Source organism: Seriola lalandi, unplaced genomic scaffold, assembly GCF_002814215.2.
Source record: "Seriola lalandi dorsalis isolate HSWRI2012SDOR001 ecotype SW California unplaced genomic scaffold, Sedor1 jcf7180002054677, whole genome shotgun sequence".
In the NCBI taxonomy this organism is placed as follows: domain Eukaryota; kingdom Metazoa; phylum Chordata; class Actinopteri; order Carangiformes; family Carangidae; genus Seriola; species Seriola lalandi.
The window spans coordinates 299,708-321,115 of NW_019525230.1; the positions used below are offsets into that span (position 1 = coordinate 299,708).

Here is a 21,408-nt window from a genome sequence, read left to right on the forward strand (position 1 = left end):
GTGTAGACAAACACAATGTGCTTAAGCTAATAACTTACAAACTAACTGGCCTATTATCTTTGGTGTCTTTATTGAACACAGTCATTAAACATTCACAGATAGAATGTTTGGCACCAATAACCTCAAACCAGCTCTTCCAGTAGATGCACAATGTTCAGGAGCCATATTCCTACAGGATGACTGATGCGAACTTTTCTCTTGAGGTCATTCCACAGCATCTCTACAGGGTTGAGGTCTGTGCTCTGGCTGGGCTCTGGCTCCAACAGGTGGATTTTCTTTGTCTGAAGTCATTCTGTAGTAGATTTACTTTGTTGTTTTGGGTCATAGTGCTGCTGCATCACTCAGCTTCTACTGAGCTTCTCTTCTGCTGAGCTACACTGACTTTATCCTGCAAGATACTTTGATAAACTTGATGATGTCAAGCTGTCCAGGTCCACAGGCAGCGAAGCCCCAGATCATGATGTTCCTCCACCATATGTCACCTTTGGGATGATGTTTTGTGATGTTTGTATGGTTTTTAATGCTGCATGTTCCTCCCAAACAATTCAACTTCCTGTATGGCGACATGGCCACACCATGCTCCATGATTTGCGGTTGGTAGTCTCATGAACAGAGACGTTAACCAGCTCCAATGATTATTTTAAGCCTTTAGCTGTTACTCTGAGCTTATTGGTTTCTTTGTTAAGTTACTTGGTGCGTTGCATTGCGCCTTTGGGGTCATCTTAGCCCGACACCCACTCCTATAGAGAGGAGCAACAGAACTAAATCATCTCCATTTACAATCAGTTTGTCTGACTGCGGACTGATGAATATTTAAACTCTTTGAGATGACTGTGTAACCTCTCCAGCTTCAAGCAAATCAACAATTACAGACATGAAGTCTGAGAGATCTCTCTCTCTTGCAAGGCATGTTTAACATCGGCAGGTGTTCCTTGTGAACAGCAAACTGTAAATGTTTGAGTGTTTTGTATAAGTCAAAGTAGCTCTAGCCCACACATCCAATCTGGTTTCACTGGCTGAACTCCAGGTTTGGTAAATCCTGACTGCGCTTATGTTCATGTCAGTAAGACAGGGTTCCAACCTGTATTCAGTATGGACAATGAATGGTGTGTAATTAGTTTTAAACAAAAGTTTTTGTGCCTTATTGTAACTTAGATGAAGATCTGGTCATATTCAAAGATAAATTGACACATAAATGAAGATTATTCCAGATGGTTCACTTACTTTTTCTCTCCACTGCACTTAAGGATTCAGCTTCAAACGGTTTTGGTCCTAAAAATGGTATTCTGAAGTGTTTATTCCTCCTTCCAAACAGCCGCACTCAAAGAAAAACGCCTGCTGTCACAAAAAGGGGCAACACTCGATGAGTCACACAACTGATAAAAGGGGCACAATTTTGGGCAGTCTCTCTTTCAGAGCAGTCACGGTGCTGCACTGGGTTGTACATGCGAGACATAACTCATCTGAAAAAGTCTTTACAGCCATGGTAACGGCTTCCTGAGGCTGTACTCGCATGCTGATTGTGTGGCAGGTATAATGTTACACACATTCACCATCTTAGTTTAGCATGTTAGCCGTTGCTAAATAAATAAAAATCAATAAAGTTAGAGGATCACCAACATGAATGTCTGTACACTTTCACTGCACATCCATCCATCAGATCACAGAGCTCTGCAGCATCTTTACCATGAAACCCAATCCTGGAGGGGCTTTCAGGTTCTGTTTGTCAATCAGACAACTTCATCTGAATCACACCGTCGCCCTTTACATCAAAAAAACTAACCTTAGCAATAATGTACTATTATTAATTGCCACTATTCTGCAGATGACACTCAACTTTGTCTTGAGCCGTGACCCTGCAAACTGCTTTCAGAGAGAAATGAAATCCTTCCAAGACTGGCTTCACAGTCAGTACGAGTGGTGTTCTTACAATCTCTACAAGTAAACAGTGATAAGACAGAGATACAGATCATCTGTGTGGACAGAGCAGTTATTGTATTCTCAAATTCTGTAGTTAAACTGTCACTCTGTGATCCCGCACCTGTCTTGGTATCATCCTTTGATCGCAGCCTTAGCTTAGATAAACACATTAAATCAATGGTTCACTCCTGTTGTCGGCACCTGAGAAATATTTCAAATATTAGATGGTTTCACTCGACCGAAAAAACCTCAAAACAGTTACTCATGCCTTTATCCTCTGTTGACTGGAGTATTACTGTAACTCTCTGGGCTCTGGCAGTCTGAAAAAATGTCCACCTTCTTTACTGCTAATTCAAAACTCTGGTGCCAGGGCTTTAAATGGAAAGAAGAAACAAGACCATATTTCAGACACCCTGGCATCTCTATATTGTTTATTAACCCGTTGCCTTTTGAATGAACTACAAATTCTGATTACTTTTTAAAGCCCCGAATAGCTTAGCTTTGAGTTACATTTGTGACCTTTTGGTGACATTATGTTCTCCTTTGCTCGTTGAATCCTTCAAATGCTTCTTTTCTCTTTATTCTCTTACTCTTTATTCTCTTTATATTGTTGAGATCCAAACCTCTATGATCTACACTCAAACACAAAGGTGGGAGCCTTTGCTGTCAGGGCTCCACCATTTCTGAAGGACTTCCTCAGCCTCTTATTAATTTCTTATTTTTATTAATTAAATATCACTTTTAAAAATAGACATATATTTTATTTACCTGCTTTTTACTCATTACTGCTTAAAGCCATGTCTCCAGACCTGCAGCAAGCTAAGCAAACAATGCATTTTCCAAACCATACTGATTTTCACTGGATGTGTTAGTGGAGTTGTGCTGATTCCCAGTAATGTGCTGGTTGTTTGTTTAAAATGTGATGCAATTGGTACATAGGATTTTAAGTTTAGTGATCAAATCTGCCCCATGTGTACACGCACATAAACACACACACACACTCCACTATGCTTTCTCTCAAATAGTGTCTCATTAAGCAATTATGGAGTGAAATTACAGCCTCTAACAGCAGGCTATTTTTTATCAAGGCAAGCCTTCCCACACTCTACTCTATGACAATACAGTATGTTGGATATTTAACGGTGCTGGAGGGCGCAGCCTTTATCCACAATTGTGAGGATGTAATTTTGAGTCATATTGACTCCATCTGTGAAAAATCATTCTTTTAACCCCTTTCATCAGGCTTTGGGGGATGGCTAAGTTTTTTTTTTTTTTTTTTAAAAAGGAGATCTACCCAAAGTGTTAACGCTTTTATCCACATTTGCCCCACTTTAAAATACCTTCATGAGCACAAGCACAGTCACTCTGCCAGTATCTGCTTCTATTGATGGTGCCATTCCCTATCACTTCCTTTACCAAGAGCAGCATCACAGATGAGACCCGCTCATTTGCATTTATCGAAATCCCATTTCTATTCCATCTGCTAACTAGTCACCTGTGAAACTAGTTTTTAACCATGGTTTGAAAGCGTGCTGGCGTCGGATGTCTACCCCATCCCCTTTATTAGTGTTTATTCCTGACCATAAAAACTGCTGGAGGGGCACAGACTGCCAGCGCAGGTCGTTACATTGTAAAACACCATGGCAGGGTGGTACACAACATTGCACATTGAGAAGTTAAGTGTGTCGGGGAGGAATTAAAGAATAAATTTCCCCTTCCAATTAAAAGACGTATTTGTGCAACGTGAGCAGAGGAAAGGAACATTATCAATGAGGGGAAGAAAACACAATGTTACAACTGAGGAGGCACAATTACTGCGGCTGGTGGTATGCAATTAAATAGTGCTATTTAGACAGCGCTACTCCCCGCTAATAAACGCAGAACATATAGAGGAGACAAAACAGGCTTTGCATGTACCTCTGAATCCCAACAGCTGGGGGAACAGACGACTGAAATGTAAACACAAACAGTGGCAAAATGACTACATCAAAAGGAAGATGAGGCGATGAGACTACACATTTACATAAAGAGTAGACTCAGAGATATACAACGTTCACCATCACAGAGAACTAAAGGTAAAAGCAACACTCGTAAAAAACAACACACTCGAAAAAAGAAAAAAAGAACATGACAGGTTTTATTGAGAAAGATGTAGTTTCCCAGGGTATGAACTAAATTAAATGTATGTAGGGCACGCACCACACTGATCCCACACTATATTAAAGCATGTTCGAGTCCCCCCCCCCCGCAGACCCTCACATCATACTCCCATACTGTGCAGGGTGAATGAAGCTCACTGAACTTGTATATAAAGATTTAAGCTAGCAACAGGTCAAAAACGGGCCACAGAAGTGATATAAGTGAAGCCAATCAGCAAATGAGTCCTTTTTTATTCTTGTGTCAACCCTACTAACGTTTCAGAACATCTTCAACATTGGATACTAGAATAAACTCCTAACCCTCCCTATTCCTGACTATGCCTGATCTTTGTACTGCTGGTGCAGCATGAGCACATCATCCTGGGAGATCCTGGTCCAGCCCTCGCTGTGGACGTGGTAAAGGTTGACCTGCCCTCCGCTGTAGGCGTCGCGGTATGTGGCCTGGTAGATGGCGCGGCGGCCTAGCTCGCAGGCCTCCTCCACGGTCAGGTCCTGTCGCAGGCCACTGTCCATCACACCATAAGCGTACATGGAGCCCGAGCCCACGGCGAATAGGTCGCCACACACGCGGTTTCCCTCTGAGTCGACGTAGTACAGCCCTGAGGAGAAGGGACAAAAAGCAGGTCAAGAGACTAGAAAGGCAAAGGGAGGTAGGAGGAAACGCTGTAAAAGGAGTTATGTTCCAACAAAAGCATCCTCTGATCTCCTGACTCAGGTGCTGAGCTTTGTCAGGAAAACTGAGATGAGATGGTGGTGTACATCTAACATCACCGCTCTCACACAAACAAACACACAAGCTTGTAAGCGCACACACACGCACACACACACATACACTATGTCCTCGAGAGAGAATATGAACAGCTGCAACCTCTCCAAGTGAAGTAAGGCTTGCAGATATGAACAGCTGCATCCTCTTCAAGTAAAACGAAACCGGCCGCGGAACCTGCTGACGAGGTGCAGGCCACATCACTGTCTGCCCAGGGGCCTTACTCCAGGCCTTATTGATCCCTGCAAACGCGCCAAAAATTAACTATCGACCCGCAACATGAGCTGCACAGGTACTTGCACCTCGCACCTCAATAGGAAGGATGAAAAACAACAGCGTGTTCACATCCTGTGGACATGAGACGAGTACAGCACACTGATACCCTTCCACACATACACACACCCGTTTCTCCACCTCCACACATACACGCACTTGAATGACACACAGGCGCGACTTCTCTCCACATAAAACTGACTAAACATGTAATCCCAAGTGCACTGTAGACCCACAATGCTCTGATGAACCTGTGAGGGACAGTTTGCTCCACACCACGCTACGCGGACACATGCGAGACATTTTGTTCTGCGCCGTGACACACTCGCTAGGCCCGACTCCAGTGTGACGTGGAACGGGTGACTAGCACCAGCCTGTGAGCTCGCCCACAGCCAGCCTGCAGATGGTAAAAAGACAGCATGCAAAAAAAAAAAAAAAGACATGTTTTTCGTAGTGCTTCACAAAGCAAAAACCTGTGAAAACGATACTCACGCAGAGGAACGCAGGAACACATGCATATAGAACTGCCTAATACCCGCTGCTTTCGCTCATCTCACACATTAAAAAACACTTCAAAATGCCCTCAGATTCCACATCCTCGCTTGCAGTGTTTCTCAGCTAAACTAGTGACAGTCTATTAGGGATAGAGAGCCACTTGCTTTTCCGGAAAAAAAAAAGAAGCTTACCATTGCTTTCAACTAGCAAATTGCTGCTTCCTCAGCCTGTCGTTAGCTTGCCATGATAATCATCCAGTGCCTGTCTATGCACGGGGGTAATTTGCCATTCTGAGACCTGCCTGTTCCTCTCGAAAACTGTAAGGGACTCGTTAAAAACATAATAGGCAGGGAGAGAGTTGTAAAGGCAGGCTCTTGTGTTGAGTAGCACAGTTGACGGAGGTGGATGAGGACTCTTTAGGAGGTCCAAGTATAGAAGCAGCACGGCACCAAAAAACACTTCCCACATCCATTCCTTTCCAAACACACCTGGGGTCTTTGTAGAGCCCAATGCAATATCACTTATCCGTCTCTGCAGCTCAAACACTGATGCAAAAAAAACATGCAGGCGTCAATGAGTGCTCAGAAAACAAAAAAAAAGGATGGGTAAGACTCATAAGGCCCACATTGAAGCATAAGTGGGGGCACGTTGAATGGGTGGTGGAGCATTGTAACACTGGCAGCCAAGACAGGCTCCTTCCACTCCATCAATCAACTGACAGGTGCTTAAGGAGCCTTTTTCTTTTTTTTTCTCTTTTTAAACAGAAGCGACTGCAGCTGGCTGTACTGACAGCCTTTAGAGGTAGGTGAGGAGCACAGTGCAATGGATGGGTGGCTAGCATCAAATGGGTCAGTGTCTATCCGTCATCCGTCCTTCCCAGTAGAATTCACCACTGGATCAAGAGTAAAGAGAGAGCAGCAGCAGCAGCAGCAGCTGAACAGAGGCAGGGGAAGGAAAAAAAAATCAAATCACGTCACTCTCTTGGGAGTGGCTGTAAAACTGACATGGGTTTTCTCTGACAAGCTCTTGTATCATACACTATTTTACTGTTTTGTCATGAGGCCACATCCCATTTAATCACATATCTCTATTATAGACCCTTCATGTCCTTGTACGGAGCAGCGGGGGGGGGGGCACTGGGCAGAATATTTTCTCAGTCAACGTAAAGCAAATTCAAAGTTATCAAGCATCAACTATACCCTGATTACAAGTGTCATAACATTTAATGTTGTTACAAGGAGACATATTTGTCAAGCTCCTCAACATAGCTTTTGTTTGATTTATTTCGCATGCAGCTTAAGACACTCCATCAGGGGAATAAGTGCTCTTGACATGATTGTAGCCAACTAATGAGCTTCCCGCCTAATCACGATTGATTTAATTTACATGACATTTACCTCTCCATTCAATCACTGGCATTGCAGGGGCCATGGCTAAGCTCGCACACCTACTGAACTTATACAGGGATCATTATTTCCCCAATTGATTGGCCAGGATTTAACACGTGTCATTTACGTTTGTTGGCATACCGGAGGGTCGTCATTGTTCACACAGACCTCTCTGCTTTCCAGACAAAGCCGGCATCGATCTCAGTGGGTGTACAGGCATTATGCATGCGACCCAATTGTCCGGGGCTGAGACCCAACGTCCATCATCCCGCCGTACTCTCGCTGGCCCACAGTCCCAGCCTCATCGATTTCCCATTAATGTCTCGGTGTGGCGGCCTCTGTAAGCACACCTTCGGTGATGAACGGCCCCACACTGAGTGGCATCCAAAAACCACAGCTTCAAGTAAAAGAGGGGCAGAGCATGAGAGAAGCTGCAGTACCATCTAGTGGGCAACTCTGGGAACTACTAGTGTGTTTGTACTTCAATGCAACAGCACATGTAACATGCTGGAGAAAAACTGGAGAATTTCTTTAAAATATTGAATAAATAAGTGTAGAAAGTCTTTTGTTTCATTTCAAGAGAGCATAATTGCCACTGCATGTGTTGAACAGCTAACCACACATGCTCAGCCACAGGTTGAGAAATAATGAATGCTACAAATAGGGACACTGCTTCATGATCTGTGCATTTAAATGAGTGAAATATTTCGCTCATCGCTTCAGCTTAGTGTCAACACAATAGCAAAATTATAACCGATGCGATCCCTGCTTAAATATCTCGATAGTGAAATGATACCATGAGTCTGTTTTCATTAATTGTCATTTTTAAATCTAATTTGACTAAATAGAAAACTAGTTAATGAGCTGAGAAGAGTGCAGACCTCATACAAGGAGGTGTATTGTATTGTTCAGTCTACTTTAGTGCACTACTGCAGTGTGCTGGCTAATAATCCCGGGGCTGAACTTCATAATTACACTCAACACTTCTCCTTGGCGACGGTCTGCAATCTTTTTTCCAATAATAGAAGTAATTATTGACAAAAATGTGCATGCCATGATAACCATTACCAGAACTGATTGAGTATAAATGGCATGATTAGTGTTGTTCATCTGCGTACTTGTGAACGCCTGATTTTCAGCAGCTTGGAAGTTATGGTCAAGTTAAGGTTACTAGTGTGAATGCTGCATTTTCATGTAGAGATGTTTTTCTCATTAATATGTTAGCTAAAAAGATAAAGTCAAATTAAACAGTTATTATTGCTCTTTATTGCCTCATCAAAGTGGTGAGAAAACTTTGCTTGTTGCTTGACTCATTTGACTTATATTTGATTGCAGGGGCATGATGTAATTATGTCACCCATCACATTCAGTAAACTGTCATTCAGTGAATCCTTTGAACAGGTTGGCATGTCTGTCGTGAGACATGTTGGTGTTGGCTCCCCTGGTCTGCGCAGGTTTGAAACATCTTTTACAAATGGGCTTTGTGGTTCCTGTGGTTTGTCCTGACTGTCGGCTACGTGAATGAAATAATGCCATTTTCACTTTGTGTGTCTGCTTAGTCGACAAGCCGTGAATGGACAGCAAGTGCACTTGTATTTGCAGCCGCACCTCTCGTTTTGTCGCTGTCATGTTTAGTAGAAGCGGAGTGCAGGGAGTGGAAGCTGGGTGCTGCGCACACACACACACTGCCCTGCTGTCACACATCAACACAGGAAATTCTTAAAGAATTGGTACCAATATGTGGGGTATTGTACATTGGGCTATTGCAACTGAATATATTCAGTATATTTGTACTGAATATATGTTTCTAGAATCTTTACATCTTAACTCAAATTCAAAGCAGCGAGCCACAAAAATCTTTTTTTCTACAGGACAAAAGTTTTGTCTTGTTTTATGTCTAGTTCTAAATAGATTTTCTTGCTCCACTCAACTCAAACATATTCCATTGTAGTAACTATGTAAGTGATAAACTGATTTATCATTTAGCCTAAAAAATATCAGAAAAATTAAATTAAAAAGACCCAGAGGTCAAATTCCTTGTTCCTTGTCTAATGTGGCTCTTTACAGAAATCTCAATTGGGAACAATACATTAATACCAAGTATAGGCCAGACGTGCTTGTCATATACAGCTGTTGTATTTACCTGGGCCTCTCTTGTCCCAGCCACACACCATGGTTCCCATGCTGAGTCCCATGCCCTTGTACTGGTACACCATGTTAGCGAGCAGCTTGGAGGCTGCTGCCACTGAGATACGCTCCTTGTTGCGCAGCTCGTAGATGCGGCACTGGCGGGCCAGCAGACGTTCCCAGAAGCTACAGTCTGCAGCTCCTCCAGCCATGGTACCCAGCAGGTAGGGGTTGATCTCAATCACCTTCTTCACTGTTTGAGATGCGATGTAAGAGCCCGCCGTGGCTCGAGAGTCCACAGCAACAATAACACCATGCTGGAACTGAGAGAGGCAACAGCAGGGGAGACACATGTTAGTGAAGCACATCACAGAGCAATTATTGCCTGATCATGTCACCGAAATTTGGAAGCACCATTTCTTTTTCTTACACCATAGAGTCAGTGGCGAGTAAATCAATGCAAGTATGCATGTTATAATTACTGCATCTGTTAGCTTCCATTATTTGTGTGTAAACAAGGCAGAAATGTGCCGCTGCTCTACAGCTGTCAGAGAAAGCAATACATGGTTTGAGCTCTGCCACAAAAGCTGCTGGATAAGAGGTTAGACTTTTGTTCTTCCCTCCAGAATCCACAATCAGTGAACTGAACAGTCACAACAGCAGTACATTACTAAAATGAAGACAACAGATTTGGCCAGTCAGAGGAAGATGCCTGCTGGGGAGGTTTTCATCGAACCAGCCTCCACGTCGCTCCGGGATTAAGGGATAAGGTTGCCGTTATTTATCTTTTCTTTTTATCAGCAAATCCCCTGAAGAGACCAAAACCAACAGCAGGAATAGCATTCAGTATTTACAGTGCTCTGCTCCTCTGACAAACTGAGAGGAGAAAGCTAAAATGGCTTTTCATTGTCGTGACAAGATGTGTGTCTCCCAAATGTAATAGTGTGGCTCTTTTATGTGTTTTTAATAGTTTATGGACAACAATGGAGTTTTGTGGCACAGAGGCAGAATTTATATTCAGCCATTACACAATCTTGTTAGTGGCATAAAATCCATTGTTAGTTTTGGTGTTTTCATGGGACTCGATGATAATTACAAAATAACAGTATCCACTTCTTTCCGTGGAATGTAAACCCGCCTGGACTCATTTTAACTTAATTTTAAGCCTAAATCTTTGCAGCAAAAAGTAAGCAGTGTGCCTCACCTTTTAGAAAGCCCATTCTTTGTTTTAATTATTTATATATCAGAGCTTCAGGATCTCTTATGTCCTTTACTCCTACTACATTAAAGAAGCATATACACATTGTGTGTGTGTGTGTGTGTTTGTGTGTGTGTTGTGTGTGTGTAATAAACTCATGGTATGTTGTATGTTAGTTATGACTCAACTATTTTTGAAGGCTGGTAGAAATATGTTTTATACTTAATATCTTTAAGTTTGACAGTTTTAGGGAAACCACAGTCAGTATTATCTATGTCAGAATTTCATGCCCCATTCATCTAATGAGAACATCAGATACGGACACTCACAGATGACAGCCACCTTAAAAGGGGGAACATTTGAATAAAATATAATCAGGTAATTAAGTGAACAAATAATACATGTGAAAAATAAATTGTAATGAGAAGTTGTTCTCCTTCCAACCATAGATGTTTTAAAAAGCTTGGTAGGACATATCATTCCTGAATGCATTAACTTACAATTTAAAATTCTGACCAGCCAGATCCTCTGGTCTACAATTACCCAGCCTCATCCGGGCATAAATAGTTTATTGGGGTTGAAAGTTTGTATCAAATGTGAAATCTAATAAGTAAATATATGTTTGACTCCAAGGATGTGATGTATTTAACTTTGAAATATAAGTTTTGGATAGTTTTTATAACATTTAACTTTTATTCCACAATACAACAAGAAAGCCCCTGTAATGCTTCAAGTGTATTGTATTGAAAAACGATTTTAGAGCATAAAACACAAGTCGGCTTAGATGCAGGTTTGTGCACAGGTGCTGTTTACATATCTGATATCTAGTTTCCCATTCATTCACTGGCCAGGTGCAAATAAAGTCAAAGGGGAACTAGCTATAGTGACATAAATAATGTCATTGCTGTCAAAAGCACACGCAAACCTGCTTACATGTACCGTGCTGCTTTTAAGCCAGAACCGTCAAACTCAAACCATCACAAATGGCTATGTGAGCATCTGCAATGAGAAAGCGGTTTGTAGCCATGCTAGCATGCTAACTTTGGGACGAGCCGTTATGTTAGCTCTAAAGCGTGATGTTTAAAGTCTGAATGATTTATTAGAAGTTCACCTTGACAACAATGCAGTTCGTTATTGTTTTATGGTGCCAGCTAGCTACAATTATCTACTCTTTAACTTACTTTGAATGCTAAGGTGGTGGTCCCATGCAGAAACTCTATTTTCCTCTCGACGCCATCATCGTCCGCGGCACACAGCGGGTTTTTAACGGAAAAACTGAGGCTGTCTCCGGGAGTAGCCTCAAAACCCAGACCGCTATGTCCGGGTCCAGAACCAGACGCAAAAGGCTGACAATTATCAAAAGAAAAATCCGCACAATCACTGTTCAACACACTAGCAAGAGCCATCTTTGAAACTGTCTGATGAGCAAGCAGCTTCCGCCGCGTAAAGGCAGGAACATTTATCGAATCATGGCGGCAAAACCCCACAGCGCCCCCTGTGACTGTGGAGGAGCGTAGTGTCAGTGCAGGGATGTGTAGGTACAGAAAAAGTTGGGTAAACTGTGAAGAGAGACAAACAAATACCAACAAGTAGTAAATTTAAAAAAAGACTTACTATGATAGAGTCTATGAAAAAATAAGTTTTCTTTCTGGCAAACAAAAGCGATTAAACTATGAAAAGTTTTTTTTTTTTTTAAATCAAAGCCAGCGATTTTATTTTTAAAACATGACTATTTCCCCCGACCCCACCCCTCCTCCCACACATATACTTTGACTCATGTGGGAACTTTTGGTTCTGTCAGTCTTTTTCTTTCCTCCACTATCTTTGCCCTCCTCTCCATGTCTCTATAATATTCCTCTTTCAGGTCCTCCCTCTCTCTTTGTTTCCATCCGTGGGCTGTGATGTGGAAGAGGTCGACACTGTTTCCTGAGTAGGCGTCTCTGTGAGTAGCTCTGAACACGGCTTCTCTTGCCAAAGAGATGGCCTCGTCTTTGCTCAGGCTCCCCCTCAGTCCTATATCCAGGACTCCATAAGCATAAGGAGAACCTGAGCCAACAGAAATGACATCTCCCTGCAGTCGGGCTCCGTCGCTGCACACATATATCACCTGTGGGCCACTGTTAGGGGATGCAGAACATGCCATTGCAGTTACATCTTGGCTACTAACGGCAGCTGAGAAGCTATCACCAGTCAAAGAGGATGAGTCTGCACAGTCAGTGTTACCTGCTTCCTTGTCCCAGCCACACAATGTAAGAGCCACACACACGTCAGTCCCTTTAAAGGGGTGCAGCATAAATGATAGGAGTTTAGCAGTCCCACGTATTGACAGGCGCCGTTTGTGCCGCAGCTGGTAGAGTCTGATCTCTCTGGTCAGAATTCGCTCCCACAGCATGCAGTCTGCACCACTCCCAGAGGAGGTGACCACCAGGTGGGAGTGAATCGGGGTAACTTTATGAACAGCCGGACAGGCAACAAGCCCCCCAGCACTGGCACGTGTGTCTGCAGCTGCAATTACACCACCTTGGAAAATGAAACCAAGGGTCGTTGTTCCATGAGACAGAGGGAAAGGCCTGCGGACTGTCACTGAATGCTTGGCCGGGAACGGAGGTCTGTGGTTGATAGAGGCAGAGTTTGGTAAAGTTGGTAAGAAAAGTTGTAGTGGGACCTCACCAGTTGTCTTGCAATTTTTCAATCTCCTCGATCCAAAACTGTAATAGTCAGTCATATGAAAAGTATCTTCCAAAGATGAAGACCACTTGTGATACACAGGAGTGTCCTTGAAACTGCAAATATCCTCTAAAGCCATAATGGTGTCATATAAGCAGATACAGAGAGATTCCTTGATCAAAAAAACAGAATGATTGGCAGGCAAAAAGTGTTCCTCAAACACAGATTAAACCCGAGTGCATCCTGAGGAAAACTGGTCAGAATCATAAACTTTGTACATCCCACTGTGGTTTGTAGTAGAGACCCCTGCAACTTCTCATCTTCTGTTGACTGTCTACTCCAAAAAAGACAATGTTGTGATCCTTATATAGGCTTCTCAAATATGACACAAACACACACACACACACACACCTACACACACACACACACACACACACACACACACACTCACACTCGCACACATGTGGACGTAAGTGATATTTTATCCTATCTGCTGTAAAAGTGATATCCAGAGAAGCCACTTTCTGCAAACCTTGTACATTTTACTTAGTGACCAAATCATCTTGTCATTTGTGAGCAAGTCCATACACATCTTTGTCATCATTTTCAGTTTGTTGTTAAGAGAAGGCACCAACCACCAACAGTAGAATTTTCATTTAGTATTACACCTACTTTCCATCCGTGTCTAAAATATAGCTACAAAAACAACAACATGAGGAATAGAAGACTGAAGTAATAATTTATCTGAGGGAAAAGCAATAGTCGTCCGTCATGCACGGACCCTAAGCTGGCATTATACATTACATACATGTCCTTATACAACGTGAGCAACTGCAGAAGAATCATATTTCATGCACGGACAAATAATCATTTTTCAAATTATTCGGAGTCCCATTTTAACATTTTACAGCATAAAATGTGTTTGTCTTGCAAAACATTTCTGCAGTAAGTCAAAAAACACAAAGACTTCAACTGCTGAGTACAATAACCATAAACTCAAGACCCACGACGTGCAGTTATCGCGGTAATTTACGAACCATGCAACTGACGTAGTAGCGAAGCCATTATGGCTCTAACACACCCTGCTATCCAATGGGCATGTGCGTCCTTGCAGATCCAAGATGGCGTCAGTTTCCTCGAAAGGCAGCGCAACGAGATGGTCCCAGTCAATCATTCAGTCGGCGAAAATCATGGCGTCTGCCAGTACGGGGAGCAGGGTGTCCTGCGGGAGAGATTTGAATTGTGTGCCGGAGGTTGCCGACACGTTAGCCGCGGTCGCCAAACTTGGGTAAGGAGCATACAGCAATCTACAGGTTATTTTTTTTCATTGGAAGTGAGTTTAAGAGAGGTGTGTGCTGGGTTGCTAGCATAGTGCGTGATGCTTGCTAAGCTAGCCGGTGAATTACCAGCACGTGCCGAATCACAACGATGCTTGACTCTGGTGCCCAGTCTCTTATGCTCGTACAGGCTATTCTGTTCATGTTCGCGAGCTGGCTGGGGGACAGTTAGGCAAACAGGTTTACGTTTTACACCTGGCTGACTTTTTTTTCAAATCATATCAATGATAAAACTCTTATTTCTTTCTCTGATGTCCAGGTTTGACTTCCTGTGCATGCCCCTGTTCCACCCGAGGTTCAAGAGAGAGTTTGAGTTGGATCCCGCTAAATCCCGACTTGGTGCCCAGACCCGGTCAGATCTGCTGCTGTGTGGAAGAGGTTAGTCCTTCTACTATCTTCTATTAAGTCAGGTGTTAATAGTCATTAACTTGTTTTAAGTTCTTTCTAGACAGTTGATAACTGTACCACTCTATGCTGGAATAGGCCCATTGTAAAACCATAGGTGATGGATGACTTGATGGTTGATTAAATGACAGATCAAGAGTAAACTTCCATATAAAATGTTAATACAGATAACAGGCATTTGCTCCTGAATTCCAGTTTTTCTTGTTGAACCACTCAGAATCATTTACTGTTATTATAATAGCCACACTAGTTTCTATGCCTGTTCAAGTTTCATCATGTTCAGTTGTATTTTGACTGGGCACCCTGCTGCCCAGTACATAATATTACCTGCTAACACTAATGTACAGTTCACCCAGATGTACAGTATATTACCACATAGGCAGGCACAGGGTTGCTTCTCTAACTTTTAAACCACCTCACTCCTTTTGTTACAGATCTAGTTTATATTCTCAGACATAATATTGCTCCTTTGGTTTGGTTTATTGACAGCATTCTAATATATTTATTAAATACAGTACAACATATCATAATCTGTTGCTGTAAAGTTTTCCTTCCCTCTTGGTATAAGAACGATAAAGTCTGAACGTCATTTAATCAACTTCCCTGGTCTTGACTCAGTTTATTAAGACCAAAAACAGGCATTCAACATGTGACATGATGAATCTTTGAAAATGTGAACGTAAAGGCTGGAAAGTTGAATCAATCAATTTAAAAGTAAACGCCCAAATAAATCACATCATCCAGAATATTATATATAGACACATTTCCTGGCTGCTGTAACACTGCATTTTTTCACTGGGATTATTAAAACACTGTTCTCTTTGTACCATCACTAACAAAAGGGGTTCTCATATTATCTCGAATTATCATAGATTAAATATCAACTTCAGCCCTTTTTCACACTTGGTTTAGGACCAGAAAACTGAGAGCTTGGATGACTCAAGGGATTTTTTAAATACCCATTATGCTTTGTCTAGATTGGAATACTCTTATTGTTGGGAAGCTCTCTCCATGGATCGAAGCGGATTCAGAAATCGAGACAGAGCGCAGGAACTCGGAGGCCGTAAGTTCCTACACTTTTTTTTATTTTTTAAAGAGGGTTCTTTGATCTCAAGATGTTGTAGCACGAGTCAACTCATGGTCTCCAGTCTCTTGTATCTACCCCTCCTAACATGGGTCGTCATGTCCTCCCCTTCATGCTCTCATCATTCTTTTTCAGGCTCTGGCGCAGGAGCTTAACTTCTCGGCTTACCTGGGTCTGCCTGTCTTCATGATTCCTCTGAGGGGCCCTCATAATGCCAATTTAGCCCGCCTGCTACTGAACCACATCCACACCGGACACCACACCTCAAATGTAAGACACAGCGTTAAGAAAAACTCAATATGCACATATAGATTGCTTTTAGATAACAGCGAAAGCGAGACATGAAGCTGAAGTCATCAGTTAACTGCTGTTGTCCTCTGTGTCTGAATAGTTCTGGATACGTGTCCCGCTAATGGCGTCAGAGGACATGCGGGAAGATCTCATTGAGAATGAAGCGACCTCTTGCATCGATGACACTAGTGTTGATGAGAAGACCTGGAGCTGGTGAGTTTCATGAAAGCCCCACTTCCCGAGCAGTCGAGTGTTGTCTGTGTGCTAAAACAGTTGTCATTGATTTCCTTTAAAATCCTGATTCACTTTCTTTACCCGCCTCTGGTCTTTCAGGTGGCACTCATTTAGAACCCTTTGTGATTACAACAAGAGGATCTGTCTCGGTGAGAGAGCACACTGTGAAGCAGCTGCCTTGGGCAAAGTCAGTGTATTAAGAAATAATTATGTCATTATATCTGCTACTAAAAATTTACTGTGTTGTATTCTTAAAGCTATTGAAGTCGGAGCAGACATGCCGTCAGATGCTGTGATAGATAAGTGGCTCGGGGAACCTATCAAAGCAGCCATACTTCCCACCAGCATCTTCCTAACTAATAAGAAGGGCTTCCCTGTTTTGTCAAAAGCCCATCAGCGAATAATCTTCCGTCTTTTCAAGGTACAAAATAATAATTACAAGCTGTTTTTATTGAAAAGAAATTAACCAAATGTCTAGGTATTATTTTAATACAAACAATCTCTTTACATAGTTGGAGGCCCAGTTCATCTTCATGGGCACCAGTCGCCACACTGACAAGGACTTCAGATCCTACCTGCAGTACCTGGAATACCTCAACCAGAACCGGCCCGCACCCAATGCGTATGAGCTCTTTGCAAAGGGTTACGAAGACTACCTGCAGTCTCCCCTCCAGGTAAGAAAGTGCTTATTTGTGTTCATGTATCTGAAATAAATGTGTTTTTACCTTTTGACAGTGAAGACTGAAGAGTGTTTTTCTCTCTTCCCTGTAGCCCCTCATGGACAACCTGGAGTCTCAGACATATGAAGTGTTTGAGAAGGATCCTATTAAATACTCACAGTACCAACAAGTAAGGCCATTAGACAAAGTGGTAACTGCACCCGCTGGAACATTTTCACAGTACTGGAGAACCGTAGAGCACAAGTTGACAAGCCACAAACAGAACTTTGTTTGCGCCATAGACAAATACAGTTTATCCACAGTGTTATTTCGTCTATAAAATTGCAGTGGCAGTGTCTAAAAGTCTACACAGAACCGTCTGGAGGTTACGACCTGTTCACAGTGACATTGTTTGTAGTGTCTAATCTCACACAGCAGATATGCTCCATCAAATTAACAGTGTTTATTGACTTTCACATGAAGCAGAGTTTTCTCCTGTGTCTAATGAACCATAACCCTTAAAAGCCCCCATCCATATTCCACATGCCACTGCCCTCTGTACATAGTGAACTTGAACAGCGTCTACACCAGTCAAAACCCTGACTTAAATATTCTCGTGTAAATGAAAACCAAAGTGAACCAACACACACTGAGATGATGTTTATTTTTACTTTGATTTTTCATTTAAGTTGTGTCTGTGACCAACCAGCACCTGATGGGCTGATATTGGCTGAGCGTGGGGAGTTTCGTTCAATACTTATGTGAATCTTCAATCAACTGGAAAAAAAACCTTCCCTACTTAGTGTGTAGCCTGCTGAGAATCTTAAAATTATAAGGCACTTTGGTTTGGTGAGCAGTCTGGTATTAGTCAGCCTGGTGATCACAGTTTGCCCAGCTTTTGATCTTTGAGCCACTGCAGGGAGGATGATGGAAGCTCACCAAATGATTTAACCACAAAAACAAAAAAATATTCAGCCACAAAACAAACAAAAAAAAGAAAAGCAGTGTAGCAGCACTGAACGGGGAGTTGCTGTGAACAGGACTTGGGCATCACTGACTTGTCTCTTTCTGTTTAAATTCCGGTGAAAGACGTAGAGCTGACGGATAGAGCTGTAAATGTTGTAGAGCCATTTAATGCACAGCTACGGTCCAGCACAACATCCCCAAATGTCTGTGACTTAGTGAATGATGGTGATGAAGTTACACCATTGGTCAGCTGACCGAGTGTTGGACTTTACACAGTTCCACAACAGTTTTCATTTTTAGAAACCTTTTAGTGACTTTTTTTTTTTTTTTTTTTTTTTTTCTTTCACAAAAGCATCTAACGACAGTTCTGACTGTTTGGACAAATCCTAGCTCATTTCCATACAAGAGAGCCACTTGCGAGCGAAACGCACACCTCAGCAGCATTTTGTCACCCAGACGGAGGCTGTGAGCTGTGTGAGAGACACAATAAGACAGACTGTCACTTCTAATTTTCTCTCTGAGTGAACACTTACAAGGAACTATAGCTGAACTCACTGCACAGTCTTTGTCTTTAACTCATGTGTATGGGGATTTAGTCAGACGACGTTATGTGGTGATAAAATCTTAGCAGCAGGTTGGAAATTACTTGGAAGTGACTGCTGGTTAAGTCTTAATGGGCCATATTTTATTCTTGTTTGATTATCTTATAGGTTTATCTTTTATAGACATCCAACATATTGATGCACCTGCTTATCTTTGTGTTTCCAGGCTGTATATAAATGTCTACTTGACAGAGTTCCTGAGGAGCAGAAAGACACAAATGTCCAGTGAGTAGCAGGACACAACTCTTTCAATGATTAATGACAGAATAGTGCCACAGCCTATAGCTTCATTTCTGAGAGAAGTCATGAAGCATCCTGTAAAATGATGTTTTCTCTTTCACACAGAGTGTTGATGGTGTTGGGAGCAGGTAGGGGTCCCCTGGTCAATGCGTCCCTGCGTGCTGCCAGACAGGCAGACAGGAAGCTGAGGGTGTATGCTGTAGAGAAAAATCCCAATGCTGTAATCACGTGAGTATGACACTGCACTTTATGTTAAATGTGGATGTCTGTACACACTGAAGCATGCATAGGAAAAATATTAACACACAAAAACTGAAACTATCTGAACAAAAAATCCTTTCCCTGCAAACAGAATAGCAACTGATACACACCAGTTAAAGTGGGTGTAGATGTGCAAGATCTTTTTTAAGTTACACAAATTTGTAACCCATTTTTAGTAGTTAGACTTTGCATATAATTATAGACCACTATGGAGCCTGAAACTTTGAATGCTAATGTCATTAATTTCCTGCACCACTGATGTTTTAATTGTAACTTGTTCAGGCTAGAGAATTGGCGCTTTGAGGAGTGGGGTGATCAGGTGACTGTGGTGTCATGTGACATGCGGGATTGGGCAGCACCAGAGAAAGCTGACATCATTGTCAGCGAGCTGCTTGGATCGTTTGGTGACAATGAACTCTCCCCTGAATGCTTAGATGGAGCGCAGCACTTCCTCAAAGGTAATTCACTGTTGTGTTTTAAGATGACTCTAACTGTGGCTCTTTAAATCAGCTACGTAGATGCGGTAGCTGTAGATGTACGTAGATGTCATTGAATGCAGAACACCTTCGACTGTTTACTGTATCAAACAATGTGGAAAGCATTTTTTACCCTCCATTACCTTCCATGCTTCCTTGCATCTCCAATCACTTTCTGTTTCCCCTTCTCCTTCATCTCATCTCCTTCAGATGACGGAGTCAGCATCCCCTGTTCCTACACGTCCTTCCTGGCTCCTCTGTCCTCCTCCAAGCTTTACAACGAAGTACGCAGCTGCCGGGAGCGTGACAAGGACCCAGAGTGCCATTTTGAGACGCCCTACGTAGTGCGTCTCCATAACTTCCACCAGTTGGCTGAACCCAAACCATGCTTCACCTTCACACACCCCACAACAGGTAGATAAAAACACACTAAACTCCCAATTTAAAAGTACACTATACACATTACCATAATGCGATATAAATATGTTGACCATTGTTTCTTTCTTCTTTCAGATATGAACAATAACCGGTATCAGTGCCTCAGATTCTCAGTTGGTTGTAACTCGGTGCTGCATGGCTTTGCTGGCTACTTTGAAACCACACTGTACAAAGACGTCACACTCAGTAAGTCGGCTCAGTGAAGAGGAATCGTGTTGTGCTGAGATTTGGTTTAAATATTAATGTTAATATTGTGTGTGTTTGTTTCAGGTATAAAACCAGACACACATTCACCTGGAATGTTCTCCTGGTTCCCCATCCTTTTCCCCCTCAAAGTGAGTTATAGTCTCTTCTTAATTGATTTCCTTTTATTTTACATTAAAAAAAATAAGCCATATGTTCAGAGTAATATTCCTTTTTTTCCCTTTGTTCCTTCCAATAGCAACCCATCTCCATAACCCGGGACGATGATGTTACAGTGAGGTTCTGGCGCTGCAACAATGGGAAGAAGGTGTGGTATGAATGGGCCGTGACCGAGCCCTCCTGCTCCGCCATCCACAACCCAGCAGGACGCTCCTACACCATCGGCCTGTGAAGATGACACATCAGCACACCCGTCAACAGGCATACACACACACCTTCCAGTGAGACTCAGTGGCAGTTGAAGTGGGGCGGCCTGGTTTGTTTTTTATATACACAGTTAAAACCTGGACTTGAGGTGTGAGCCCTTAGTCAGTCCGGTCTGGGTTTTAAACCTCCAATGGTAGCACTTTTCAGCCGGCAATGAAATTTAAAAGATTCGGTAAACCAGATTTTTCAGTCTTATGTTCTCAGAATTTGCTGTAGAAGTCTGTTTCATCAGGCATGGATCATCATCTCTACACAAAGTGTGTTGTTGCTGTGAGAACGGCTCATTCAGATTAGGTCAAACATCTTGCCACCGGTTTGTCATGTTTTACGGTTTCTTTCCCCACCCCTCTGAACAGGCATTGCAGACATACACACTCAATCCACCCAGACCTTTGCCTTATCAAATACACATTCCATACCAATTCTTACATAATGACAAAAGACCCCTTCCCTCAGCACCGAGGGCGAGAAGAGGGTTATGTATTCAGGTCACATACCATGTTGTTTTGGGGGTGTCTCTTCATACCTTTGTTATTTTGTTTCTGTATGTTTGAACCATGTTAATAAAGACAACACTGTAATGTTCTCCGTATGCTTTGCAAGTTCTTGGGATTGGAACATAAATAATCATAGAAATTTGTGAATAATTTTAGAATGACAGCAGGGGCAGTGCAGTTTGTTTAAAGGAGGTGACAACCTAAGGTAAGAATGTGACTTGTCCAGTAGATGTCACCCTTAGGTTACAGCCTGTAGTGTAACACGCTCCACCTCCTGGTCCCCACCTCTCTGTAC

General features: G+C 42.5%; 3 protein-coding genes across 3 annotated transcripts; 1 reads left to right on the top strand and 2 right to left on the bottom strand.

Moving 5' to 3' along the window:
• Positions 1-4,039: 4,039 nt before the first annotated feature.
• psmb5 (proteasome 20S subunit beta 5) lies at positions 4,040-11,764 on the bottom strand. Its single transcript, XM_023421866.2, has 3 exons — positions 11,508-11,764; positions 9,145-9,451; positions 4,040-4,678 (listed from the first exon to the last, which is right to left on the bottom strand). Exons 1-3 carry the CDS (start codon positions 11,730-11,732, stop codon positions 4,395-4,397), a joined length of 816 nt encoding a protein of 271 aa, XP_023277634.1. The 5' UTR covers positions 11,733-11,764; the 3' UTR covers positions 4,040-4,394.
• A 336-nt stretch (positions 11,765-12,100) lies between these two features.
• Positions 12,101-13,132, bottom strand: psmb11a (proteasome 20S subunit beta 11a). Its single transcript, XM_087178138.1, has one exon. It carries the CDS (start codon positions 13,130-13,132, stop codon positions 12,101-12,103), a length of 1,032 nt encoding a protein of 343 aa, XP_087034264.1.
• Positions 13,133-14,114: 982 nt separating this feature from the next.
• prmt5 (protein arginine methyltransferase 5) lies at positions 14,115-21,201 on the top strand. Its single transcript, XM_023421865.2, has 16 exons — positions 14,115-14,281; positions 14,590-14,708; positions 15,713-15,798; positions 15,955-16,089; positions 16,211-16,323; positions 16,444-16,493; positions 16,602-16,765; positions 16,857-17,018; positions 17,116-17,193; positions 18,738-18,796; positions 18,917-19,039; positions 19,355-19,530; positions 19,759-19,962; positions 20,062-20,172; positions 20,257-20,321; positions 20,429-21,201. Exons 1-16 carry the CDS (start codon positions 14,115-14,117, stop codon positions 20,579-20,581), a joined length of 1,965 nt encoding a protein of 654 aa, XP_023277633.2. The 3' UTR covers positions 20,582-21,201.
• The last annotated feature ends 207 nt before the right edge of the window (positions 21,202-21,408 follow it).

Coding starts and splice junctions, on each gene's coding strand:
- psmb5 (XM_023421866.2), bottom strand. CDS start 11,732: ATGGCTCTTGCTAGTGTGTTGAACAGTGATTGTGCGGATTTTTCTTTT. Junction 9,452..11,507: donor CCACCACCTTAGCATTCAAA/GTAAGTTAAAGA, acceptor TGCCTCTCTCAG/TTCCAGCATGGTGTTATTGT. Junction 4,679..9,144: donor CTGGGACAAGAGAGGCCCAG/GTAAATACAACA, acceptor CCTTCTCCTCAG/GGCTGTACTACGTCGACTCA.
- psmb11a (XM_087178138.1), bottom strand. CDS start 13,132: ATGGCTTTAGAGGATATTTGCAGTTTCAAGGACACTCCTGTGTATCAC.
- prmt5 (XM_023421865.2), top strand. CDS start 14,115: ATGGCGTCAGTTTCCTCGAAAGGCAGCGCAACGAGATGGTCCCAGTCA. Junction 16,494..16,601: donor CAACAAGAGGATCTGTCTCG/GTGAGAGAGCAC, acceptor GTATTCTTAAAG/CTATTGAAGTCGGAGCAGAC. Junction 20,173..20,256: donor GTACAAAGACGTCACACTCA/GTAAGTCGGCTC, acceptor TGTTTGTTTCAG/GTATAAAACCAGACACACAT.